This window comes from Pyxicephalus adspersus, chromosome 3 (assembly GCF_032062135.1).
Source record: "Pyxicephalus adspersus chromosome 3, UCB_Pads_2.0, whole genome shotgun sequence".
NCBI lineage: Eukaryota > Metazoa > Chordata > Amphibia > Anura > Pyxicephalidae > Pyxicephalus > Pyxicephalus adspersus.
In genome coordinates, this window is record NC_092860.1 from 87,745,871 (window position 1) to 87,759,154 (window position 13,284).

Sequence of the window (13,284 nt, forward strand, 5' to 3'; positions counted from 1 at the left end):
CATCCGCTTGGTATTTCTTATAGGGCATCAAGCATTGCATGCATTGATTACTCATGTACTAAAATATTCTATTCTACTGCCAAGTATTGAATAAACAGCAACATTACAAGGTTATTTTGAACATTTTTTTTAATGTTAAAAGTGTTTTATTCCAGGAGAGTATAATAAAGCTGTACTCCGGTACGTAGTAATTGCTTTCACAGGTGTGTTGAAGCCTCTTTTAGCCTGATCAACTGTAGAATAATATATTATTCAGCAACAGGTTTGAACATCTCTAATTCTCAAGGACTTCATGTAGGCCAAGTTTATGGAGCAAAGATTACCAAATGTTTTGCACATCTGATAACACAGCTACTTTATTCAGAAAGTAAAACGTGGGTTAACAGTCCCAAAGGGCCTTGTTTCTTGGACCTACTTGTACAGGGTAAATACCTAAACAAGATCAAACGATCATAAGCATTCACAAACTTTTTTTCTGAGGGCCTTAGATAGCTTTTGAGAGGATTGGAGCTTCAATGACAAAAAATAGCTAGATCCTAAATATCTAAGGTTTACATAAATCAGGCTCCTTTAGCAAACCTCCATGTAGGTCATGATAATTGGCACCCAATCTGGAAAAAACTACTTCTAATCTCATGGATTTAAAATGGTGGTAAATGTTGGGGTGTACTTACTTGTGTGTGAAAAATCTGCAGTTTTATTAATTTCAATTTTATAATACAAATTACACCTTTTATATATTGGTTGTTCAAGTATATCACTTTATTTCTAGGCGCTGTTTAAAAATGTTGAAAAGTCAACAATTTCCATGTGACTGTAATTGTCTTAATTATGACATTAGCATTTACTTTTACAGTAGCAGAACATAATAAATGTAATCATGTGTCCTCATATGTATGTTAGCCCTGCAGAGAACTCATATTATGGCACAATTTAGGACCCAACTCCAATAGAGAAAGTTTCAATAGCATTGTCAAAACTGATGCCATAATTTCAACCACCACTGAATGTTCTATGAAAACGAGTTTTATACAAAAGAAAAACATTACAAATGTAACAACCAACCCAGACACTACAATTGCTTATAAATATAATTTATTACCTGTTTAAAAATTTTTTATTACACTTTGTACATGTCAGATTGACAGAATAAATGCAGGCATTTACAAACAGTGAAAAAGAAACAGGCTTGGGAGAAGGGAACATTTGGAAAGAAAAAAATATTAATAAGAGGCACACCTAGAACAGTAAACTACATCTCACTGTACAGTAATACAAAGAATGCAATGGATAGCACTTCTTAGTACATTTTTTAGAAAAAGGAATTGCATAGTAAATACAGCTGGAGGGAAAGTAAAGACAAAAACTAAATTGGTTTCTATATCTCTATAGCCAAAAAAGTAAGTAACACTTTTGCAGTAATACTGCTGTAGTAAAAATACTTGAGAAAAGTAATCCTCAGCTTAAGGAATCCACTGGGTCTCGATAGCCGGGGACCAGCTTTGGTACCCAGTTTTCCAGTAATCCATGATGCTAATGTATTGACAATCTGGGCTAAACACAGGCAGAGAGCAAATCACTTGTGTGAAAGTAAGGCTTACGTGTACAATGTATATTTAAATGTGCACTCAATACAATGATACTGTATGAAACAACCTTCCTGTCTATCAAGAAAATATATCTGCTACCAAATGTATACATCAAGAAATGCAAGGAGATGATCAAAAGAACACAATAAAAATTAAAAAAATTCCTAATAACAATGTAAATCAAAATGCTATTTCTGCTTAGATTGAAATGGTGAGTGCAAAGATCTTTTGTGTTTTTTATTAGAATTTGGCACAAATTTATGTCTTGGGTATAATGGCTATGCACTACGTCATAGTTAAACGGCAAATAGGATGTATGTAAGATTTTTAAGCAGACAGCACAGTATCCTTCCTGCTCTGTATTTTTCTATGCTATGTTATAAAACTGTAGTGAACTATGTATGAGAACCTGCCATTGATTACTTAAGAAAAACAACAACTAGAAAGTGAATGATTAGCTTCCTGAACAGGAAAGCTTTTCATGAGGGAACCCATTACTGCTGTGACCTCTTATTGTCCTCTCTTTTGTCTATAGAGCAGCCTTTATCAACCTTTAAACCTCTGGGGAACTCTTGAAATAATTTTCAGGTCTTAAGGAATCCCTACTGATGACAAGTTTTTGGAGGGTCAATGGGAAAAAAGATTCTAAATTGGTGGTCAATGGAAAGAATGCCCCCCTTACAGTGGTGGCTGGAAGACCACCTTTACCACTAACTAAAAACATTGTCAGAATCATTCATACTCAGCTCTACCAAGTTGTTAGCCCCAGAACTATGCAGGTATCATCAAATGGGAGGTCAATCAGCCACAATTCAAAGAACCCCTAGTAACCACTGGAAGACCCCTGTGGTTCAGTGGGATACTGGTTGAGTTTGAATGCTTTAAAGAAAATTGTCTACTTTTAAAGCAATATCCACCCTTACTACCTGAAATTAACTTGAGTAGACAAGATCATGAGCAGTTTATTACACCTAAAACATTCCTGAAGGAGCAACTAGCTAATGATAAATCATCATTTGCTGGAAACGTATTTAGGCTTGTAATTTGACTGACTACCTATGTATCAGATTTCCCCCCCACAAATATAAGTAAATACTTCTAGGTACTGGTATTTTTCTTTGCAGTCCTTCAAAATGCAATATAAAAAAGCAGATACATTGTCAGTATATGATTTCAGTATGAGCTATTTAAAAATATGTCAGATCACAGTGTATGTATTATCTGGGTGTTGTCTGCATAGGAATAATATCACCATGCTATACAAAATGTGTAGTATAAACCAGACTACACTAATCAGATAATCTCATTTTGTTGATTTGTCAGAGCAATTTTATCTTATTTATTAATCAAATCCATATGAATAAAATGAGCTTTCCTATAAAAAAAATGCATCTGTTTTCTATAGCAGTCAGGTAATTTCAAGATACCAGTGAGGGTTGAAGGAAAGGACACAACTGGTTTCCATAGGTGACACATATAACCTTCCCCTAAATTTTTCTACATCTTTACTAGCAATGGCCGTAAGACTTGGGCATCTGTATGTACCAGCAGGTAGATAGCCTCTATCGATATATGTTGCCAATCATGGAATATATTAAGAATAATGCTGTGTATTAAAATTGGATTTTATGTAAACTCATTAATGATAAATCGCAGACTTATCAAGCTCTGTATACAATGCGAACATACAACCTGATTTCCTCTAATTTCCTGTGGTGTTTTATACATTTGCTACACTTTCATTCTGCTGAATATGTAGGTGCACAAATGTAGTGCATACCACCATTTTTAAAATGAACCACACGTGGTCACACATTGCAAAGTATTTGTGCGTTGGTAAAGTGTATTTGGGGTGCCATTAACAATAATAGTAACCCAACACAGCAATGGATGTAAAACAATTTCAGGGGAACAGGGGGTAGTAATTGTTCGTTATTATGTATTTAGATTTACATAATACATATAGTAGTTAATTTTAAATGGATATTCAAATATGGTAAAGTGACCTTTAAATATTTCTGAAATTGCATACATTGTAATCATTTCAACAATCCTGCCTTGAAAACCTTTTACAAATTAGAAGCAGAACATTCAAATCCATTATGGTACATAGAATAATAAAACACTGGATGTGATATACTGCTGTGATCATGATAGAAGCATAGTTAGTATGTACACAAGACTTTATGACTGCCGCAGGGTTTGACTTGAACTCTGCAATGGAAAAGTACAATTTTCTATAGCTTACATGCAGGCACCTAACATGATTACATAAAATGTCACATGCTGTAAGGTTCATCATTTTAAATTTTACTGGAGTCTAGGAAAAGGTCACAATATGATTTTGGATTGATTCCATATGCAGCAGCTCCTAATTAGATTATGCTATATTAAAATGCCTGAACAGTTGGTATTAATAGACTTTTTTTCCCTAGAATGAACATACCAGCGCCTGGTATGAATACACACAGTTTGGGAAGGGTGGGCACTACTTCCATTTCATAAATGAGCACTGTTCTGTAATTTATGAACTTAGATGGAGTCCAGTAATAAAATTAACAAACCTATAAATTTCCTAATTGGTGGCTGGATATACAATCCTGATATTTATGAATTAAGGGTGGCCAAAGACAATATATGAATTTATATAACAGTAATGTTTCTAAAAAGTCAATGGAAAGGTCTCCTTGTAATTGACATATTTCACTGTAACAGGGGAGTTCAGATATATACCTAGAATAACCACACATATGTATACATATGCCAACAAAATATTCTGATCCCCCCACCAAGGGAGTCTAGTATCAATTATTTTCACACCGGGTTGATTTAATAAAGTAATAGAGACCATTTACTTAGCAAAGTGATCTCTTTATGAAGTTGTTTTCAGTTTGAATGCACAATCGTGTGCAAAGGACAAGGAAAGAAAACAAATTAAAATATTTTAGATTAATATTTCAAATGATTGCATCATCTTATTCACTGAGCTATGTAAATGACCTATATTCCTTTAGTAAATTAGTTGGGAGCATGAAGTCATTAACGTGAAGCAAGTAACCAGCAAATGAAGCTGGAAACCCAGAGCTTCATGTTTTTCCAACATCGCCTTAAGAATAAGCTGGACTGCCCTAGAAATGTACTTCCCCATGACAGGTTCCCTTTATGTAAAAAAAATGCTAGGGATAAAATCTAATTTAATACATCATCCTTGTTATTCTTATACTCATATCTCACAGTTCTTTGAACAGCATATTCATAGAATAAACTTACAAAGAATTATGAAATATAAACCTTTAAATCCATAAACCTGGAAATGGGCATGAAAAAAATGATTTCAGTGATTTTTAAATGGTCATGACTTGAACATGGTCCTACATGGTCATGACATGTAGGCTGAAATGAACATGTATAATTATTTTTTTACCATTTCAAAGCACACAAGTTAAAATACACACTTTAAATAATAGATAGGGGTGATAAATATGCAAAAAATAAAACAAATTAAAAGTAACATTAGGCATATAAAAAACATAATCAAACATACATGAATATCAGCCAAATGGGCTCCTTCTGAAAATGTTCTACTGTTTGTTCTTTTTTTACAAGCAATGGGTGATATAAAGGCAAGCAATATGTGACAGTGCTCAAAAAGCGATATATGTACTGGTAAAATAATGCATTCAATGATTTTTACCATTAGTTTTAACAAAAAATAAAAATTTTAGTTGCAATCCCTATAGGTGACCACCGGAGGGCTGAAATCACATACAGGAATATCCATGCTGTAAACTACAGAAGTATAATTGGTGACATACTAAGAAGCAGCATTAATCATTTGATTGAAAAGTAATGAATGAATTGGCTTGTGCAACAAATCATTAGTTTATTACATTGACATTACTCCTAGTCATTTAAATTGGGGATGTTACCTTTTCTCGAGCATGGAAATCTAGGCAACAGTTGGGTAATATAAAACGGTAATGGAAAGTAAAAGAAAAAAAGCAAAAGAGCCAGGAAACAATATCTACACATAGTGTAAAAAACAAACTATGTATAAATGCATCCAATTATTAGGAAATGTCACAAAATTATAGCTTTATATGTACAGTGCCAGAGTATGGATTATGTTAAGTATGTTAAAATCAATATAATAACTTAAAATGTCCCTTGTATAAGTACTTGACATAATTACTATTATTTTCCTGTAAGGCAAACTCTCTTGCTTTAAATGGTAAAATACATCTCAAAGACTGGGACTTTGCTGACCAGAGAGCAGATCAGGGTAAAAAAAATATTAAGTTTATCATTGTGGTGAAATTATGCTCCTTCAATGTCCAATAATCAAGATGGGCCATGAGAGTCACTGCTTTGTATGAAAATGGAGTCAACGTTCTACCTGTTTAGGTTGGCAGAGCTGTCTGGATATCAAATGTTTATATAGCTGGTTGCCTGAACTTCAGCACTACAGTGACATGCTTAATCAAAATTATCAATGCAAAAATGAAATCTGCACCCTGTCTAAAACTGACCCAGATATAGGAATGGAGAGTGGGGGTATAAAATGACTTCCAGCTACTGGAAAGCTATAGGTGATAACATTATAGGAATAGGATGCAAAACTTCAGTGTCCAGTGAATAGATAACATAAAGGTAAAGTCCCTTCCTGGTAGTCCAACCAGCTATGTTATAATTGTAGTATTTATTAGTGCACATTTTTGTCCTAAGATCAGTAAACTTTCTGTGTAACATTAAATCAACTACAGCGTAGCAAAGATAAAAAAAACTTGTGAATAAAAAAACATCAAACTAAAACCCATAGGTTTAACCAAATTCTAGTCATTGAAGAAGCAGAAGGTTGGTCTTGATAACTGTTTTGAAAGCAATGTAAAATCCAATAATTATATATGTATATATATATATATATATATATATATATATATATATGTAACATTAACACAATAGGTGCGTTTGCTTTTAGGAGAATGAATTTGTTCCTCTGAACTCTTAATGCGGGCCTGTAACAATAATTTTTCTAGGAAGGTGTAATTCAGACCCTCTGTTACTTTTTTTCTCTCTCTGCAGAAAGGCTGGTATCATAGTTACATTTCCATATTGTGGTATAGGCCAATTTAAATATGGGTGCTGGCTTAAGATCAACTTTTGATTGCCTAATTTTTGACATTTTCTAAAAAAGAAGACCAAACAGTACTTTTCTTTAGCACACACAGCAACCTTGGACAAACACTTTTTTTGTTCTTCTCATATTGAAAAATACACATAATAATAGGGCAAGCAAGCAAAGCAGGCAAATAAAACAAAGTAGCATGTTTTGTAGTAGCAAGTGTAAGATACAGAGAACATATAATAAGCAGAAAAACAGTGGTCGACAATTTTCCAAATGGATTCAAACTGTCTACCAAGAAACAAAAAAATAAGAAAAAGCAAAAAGCAGAAATGTACCCAGTTGTGTTTTTTCTATTATTATTCTTCTGTTTAGATCAGACCCATTACTTCATCATTAAAATATGGATAATAAATGAGTTGGTATCTGCTGTTTCCAGACGATCACACCACACCCCGCATCTGGACAGGGAGATTCTGAAGATATCCGACACTTGATGGCATAATCAGTGCAATCAATCCTAATTCCACTGAAAATAAAATACTGTAGCTTTCCTAAAAAAATACCCTGGACTGGCACAAAAAATGTCACTCAGATGGCTTGCACAAAATATATAAATAGTCATGGGACAGCATCAATAACCCCCGTCCATTTGTAGATGTAAACAGAGTCCATTGGAGCTGGGATTGTATAGTAAAGTTTATCCATGTATCTGGATAGCAATACATTTACGTTTCCTAGGAAACTGTAAAATCCTATACCAAGCCACACACTGAATGAGCATTAGGTTGGTTTATATTATTTGAGATACAGCTTTGCATGTTTTTTTCCTTTTCATTTCTGTGGTATTATACAAGAAGGTTCATATCAAAGTCTTTGTTTTAATATAAGTAGTAAAACTCATTGGTCAGTATTTCTTTTCAGTATGTTCCTTTTTATCCCTTGGTAACTTTGTCTTTATTAGCTCCTCTGCCTTGATATTTCACAAGTAAAATCAATATTCTGTTGTCAAAGATACCACAGTCTCATGTCTGCCCATCTCCTCCAAGACTGCAGCCAGCGTGCTCAGGTTCCCGTCTGGGTAGTTTTGAGCTTCCCACAGATCCAGGATCACTCCGGTCGGACTGGGCTTGGTAGCAAAATAATTGAGATACCTGTAGCAATTAGGAAGTAGCAATTAGATACGTGCAATTACAGAATCATCCCTGAGGATGCTTAGCTAAACTTGCAGTATCTGGTACAACAACAAGCATCCTTAGTAAAGTATAACTCTTGCAAAATGAGTAGTGAATGCATTTAAAGCAATACTTTGATTCTATTAGTTTTATACCAATTTTTTTTAAAAAAAATTCCAAACATGAGCACTGAGTAATAAATAAATAAAAAAAAAAACAAAAAACTTTAGAAGGTTCATGTTTCTTAAAGGATGGCACCCTAATCTCACGAATCATTATTTTATTTACACCACAAATGTTTTATTTTAGTGAATTGAACATTAAAGAGTCAGGAAAAAGTCCCCTTACACTTTTTTCTCCACGTCCTTAAGTTGGTCTAGTCCACCCTTGCATATTGATATACTTTTCTAGATCACACTCCAAGGCATTAATCTCATTTTTCTTACAGCTTCACAATCTCACCCTTGTGCCCATGCAGAAGTAAAGTTCTTTGAGTCTGATAGATGGATTGACTTCTGTCCGACCCCAATACATCTATCAGAAGCCTCCAGGACCAAACTGTGCAGCCAAAGATGTTGAATAAAAAGGCCAGCAGAGGGAGATCTCGGTAAATATAGGGATTTGATTGGGTAGGATAGGCTAAACTTATTTAGGCAGTGTGAGCAAAAGGCAATGTTTCCTACCCTATTTAAGAACCACACATGTATCACCACTTAAAAGCTTGCTGTGAATAAGGACCAGTATGACAGTCCTTTATAACTAACCCAAAGGAAAGTTTATTGTGTAAAAAGTAAATCTGACCTAAATATAGATTCCATTTGGCACCCAAGCCCAGTTATTGAACAAGACTACTAAGCAGAAATATATATTGGGTAAATAGGCCTTACTACACACTTAATATGTACAAACTACAAATAGAAGAAGTGCTGATAGCTATGCATATTGTTATTTATATTAGACTTCTCACATCACATTTACATTTTCAAAATGGTATAACTATCACACTTTCAATTTAAAGTTCCATGATAATGTCCATTTTACCTACCGTATTTTTTGCCATATAAGACGCACTTTTTCTTCCCCAAAACTTAGGGGGAAAAGTTAGTGCGTCCTATACGACAAATGTGTTAAAAAAAAATAATTAAAATATTATACTCACCCGATACCCGATCCTGCGTGTGTCTCTGGCTGCAGCATGTCTCTCTTCTCTCCTCTGCCAGCATCGTGTTTTCTCCTGTCTGTAAAGCAAAGCGAAAGAAGCCGGCACAGCGCCACCTGCTGTTCCCTGTCCTAACTGCCGTACAATAGAAAAAAAGCACAGAGTGATCAGAAGGGGAATTTGAATGACAGAGTGATCAGAAGGGGAGTTTGAATGACAGAGTGATCAGAAAGGTTATTTGAAAGGTACAGAGTGATCAGAAAGGGAATTTGAATGGCACATGAGTGATCAGAAGGGGAATACCGGTATGAATGGCACATGAGTGATCAGAAGGGGAATAATCTTTCAGAAACTTTTTTTCTAGATTTTCCTCCTTTAAAATTGGGTGCGTCTTATATTCTGGAGCGTCTTATACGGCGAAAAATACGGTATATAACATGTCCTAGAGCTAGACAGTTGTATTACATTATTATTAATATGATGCATTGCTATTCTGACCTGTCTAAGTTGAGTTTGTGAGCCAGCATCCTCCAGTCGTGTCCTCGAGTCTGGGGGGCATCTAGACTGGTGCAGAGCTTCTGCCGAATAGTTAGAGGAATACTGAAAGCACTTGGTCCTATAATGGTAGTAATGGTACTCGCTGAATCCATGAGAGGATAATCAATAATACAGCTCGGTTCCTGCAAAAGAACAAACAAATCATTTATACTGAAGACAATTTCTATATATGGATTGGTGCACACGGCTTGTTTTAACTTTATCAGGCTTCTAGCAGTAAATTCCAAAACTCTCTCTGCCGGCATCATTTCTAGCCTCATGAGCTGAAATGAAATATTTATAACCAGCTTGCCATTAAACTGTACATCTGTTTGTGTCCCTGGATGTTTAGTCTATGTCTGGAACACAGACCTGTATCAATTAGATCAAGCCTAGCTTGCTGCAGGGGTTAATTGTACTAATGCATGTAAACTAGACTTGTGTTATTTCAAAGCAATTTATACAGTGTTTTATACAAAACATTGCCCTCCTTTTTATAACTAATTACAAGAACTTTACCATAGGCCAATAAATGTTAAAAAAAGCATTGCTGATTAATTTGCATAGTTCACTGGCTCATTTGTGCCTGCAAGATTAGATATCGTAGTATATAGGGAGTAAAAAAAAGGAAAATTTAATGTGAAATATAGTTTTTTTTATGTCACACATGTATTTATGTAATGTGTATACATATGTAACCATAGGCTGATAAATAGTGCTGAACAAATGAAAACTCAAAATCCCCTTTTATTGATTTAGCACATCAGAGGGAAGAATTTAGTCCTCTAGGGACTATCCAAAATTCCATTGCCATATAATAACATTTACTGAGCCTTTTATTAGTTAGCTCAGGGAGTGGGTGCTCCATCCTAAAGTTCAGGAGGTGAGTAGGTTATACTAATCTTTATCCAAAGGACATATTTTTACTGTAATGCTTTCTATTGTACAAAACAGCCAGTGAGACTTGTATTTGAAAGCTTTAATGAAGTTTATAAGTATTGGGTGGTAGTGCATTTCTGATACTCAGATCCAAATGCTAGTAGGAATTCTTTATAGACTATAAATATCTCTCTGTACTTTTTATTTGTTTATAACACTCTTTATTTATTCAACGATCAAGCCATATTATATGACAAACCAAGGGAAGAACGAAACCAAAAGTGCAAATAATAAAACAAAAAGTATACAAAACTTGAGAAAACAACAAAAGCAAAAAAATAGCACATATCACAATATACCAAAACCACATAAAAAAGAAACTCCGGGGAGAGTGTTACACCAAAATAGTCCAACTCTCAACAGTGGTAACCCCCAGAACATCAGAAAACAATACCTAAGATGATTCTATTTTATTTGCAGGGGGTACATGGGATTCCTGACCTCTTGTGAAGTCTAAAACCTAAGATAGTAGTTAGGCATTCAACATCACAGAGGGTAGAGAATTCACCCCAATCCCTTTTTTGCAGACAAGAAAAACTGTATGCTAATAGAGAACATATCAATAAATTTATGAACGAAATTATGAGGATGAAAACAAACATGACTGCTTAAAAAGAAGGATTATGACTTGTGCCATGCACCAAAATGCATCAGAAAAATAAGATCTGCTCTATAATATTTGCATTTGCCATTTACAAAAAGCAGCATGAGCTATCCACAAAACAAAAGTTCCCTCTTATATTAAAGTAAAGAGAAAAATGAGAAAATAAAAAGAAAATGAGAACGTCTTGGTGGCACATGCCCTGTGTAAAAGTACTTAGCCTGCAGCACTTGCTTTTTATATGATTAGAGAACACCCTCTAACCTCTCTTATGTATTTTACAGCAGGCAGTACATTAGATCATTTTTTGTATGTCCGTATGTCTACAAGATGTTCTATGGAATCATGCCACAATGAGCCTGCAGCACACTGAGCACAATAAAGAAGAGAACAGCAGTCAGCATGTACAACGCATACAATCTTTTAGAAAAAGCTTTAATAAAATTTGAGGGAACAAATAAAGGCAATGGGTGCAATTAAACTGGCATTAGTCACCTTAATTCTGATTTATTAGATATTAAATTTTTAGAAAGAGTCTGTTCTAGTGTTTATAACTGTGGATTATCACTTCTAATTAGGTGACATTTGAGTTCCTCTATGGACGGATTATGTACGTACCTCTGATGCTGTACAGTTTAGCTGGAAGATCTGTCCTTCCCCTTCTACCTGCCTGACACATAACTTGCAAGATAAATCAACAGTACTGAGATTAAATCTTTCCAGAGTGAAGGTGCAATAAAGATTCCTTTGGCATCCACTCCAAACCTGATAGAATGGGATTTCCTGGAACAGCACACAGTGATAGAAACTATTAGTTTATAGCAGCACAACATTAGCAGAAACAACATTAAATACAGCAGCTTTTCAATAAATATATTTAAGTATTTTATTTGTTTTTTTTATTTTTGGTTTTTGATTTGCTTGCTATCATGCAGGATCTATACTCTTGCACAGATGCGGACAGACCCAAAGGCATCAAGCAAAATGTTTCCCTTGCACATACATCTGATGAAACAATATACATAATGAGCATTACATAAATGTGTTACTTTACTGGTCTACCATACAATACACAATTTGCCAATTACATGGAGTTATTTTTTAACAATATGGGTGTAAGTTTGCAAAGGGCGAGCGGAGAAACCGCATTGGGGAAATGCCTCCTCCCCTCTCATCCCCAGAATTCTGGATGCCTGTACTACACAAGCCACTAAGTGGCAGACACAATGCCAATAAAAATACAACTTGTACAACAAGAGCCAGCTCTTGTTATTCACAAGAACTCTGCTCCTCTGCAGTAGAGGCAATCTTCTACTGCTTCCTTCAGCCTGTATTAGTTCAGCACATTATGAGCGCAGTGTTCAGCTCCCCTGGGAGAGATGGGCTATGGAGTGAAACCTGGTTAATGGAAGCTGAAAGCACTGAAGAGAGGTTGTTCAGCCTGCAGGCAATGGCAAGAAAATGCTGAACTAGCATTCTATCCGATCCATACTGAGCTGCTCGACACAATGCAGCTGAAGTTTTGCCAAGGGTAACAGCCCTGGCCAGACCAGCAGAATCAAGGAAACATGACTGTGGGAAGTACAAAACAAAGTAGCTGATGGTGAGGATTACATGTAACTGAGACATGAATTCCAAGGAGAATCAGCAGTAATGTGATTTATTAACTGAGACACCCATAGAAGCAGGTTTATTTTGTAAGACCTAAGGGCAGTAAACAAGAGTCACTAGAATTATGTTTACCACAGACAGATCAATTAGGGAATTGTTTCCAATAGGTTGCTATATATGTTTGCACCTTGCGCATCACAATATGGATTATGTTTTCTGATTAAATAAGGAGTAAAACTGTTGAATAAAACAAGAATAAACCTGCTTAATAATAAATCCTCACGCCATTTGCCCCGAAGAATATTTTTAAGAATACTTTAGTCAACCGTCAATGGTGCAACCATAAAAAACTTGCTGCAAATATTGCACCCAGCACTGTACAAAATTAGTCAGAATAAATTACAAGAACAAAAACCACCAATGGCCTTGTTGATACCTATTGAATATCAAGCCAGCTACAGGTGGGATGATACTTAGAAAGGTTTAAATATTAAATGGAGTTTTTTTTTCATTTACACTATACCCACAAGTTATTAAATAAAAAAAAGACT

The 13,284-nt window shown here is 35.0% G+C and overlaps 1 protein-coding gene across 3 annotated transcripts in view; it reads right to left on the minus strand.

Annotated features, from left to right (window-relative positions):
* Nucleotides 1-1,078: 1,078 nt before the first annotated feature.
* Nucleotides 1,079-13,284, minus strand: part of UNC5C (unc-5 netrin receptor C) — a 234,855-nt gene continuing 222,649 nt past the window's right edge. For all 3 annotated transcript variants that reach the window (XM_072405589.1, XM_072405590.1, XM_072405588.1), the window contains 3 exons: nucleotides 11,741-11,905; nucleotides 9,544-9,725; nucleotides 1,079-7,865 (listed from right to left, as the gene is read on the minus strand). In XM_072405589.1, coding sequence (XP_072261690.1) covers nucleotides 7,706-7,865; nucleotides 9,544-9,725; nucleotides 11,741-11,905 — 507 coding nt within the window. In that variant the 3' untranslated portion in view covers nucleotides 1,079-7,705. The remainder of the gene's footprint in view (nucleotides 7,866-9,543; nucleotides 9,726-11,740; nucleotides 11,906-13,284) is intronic.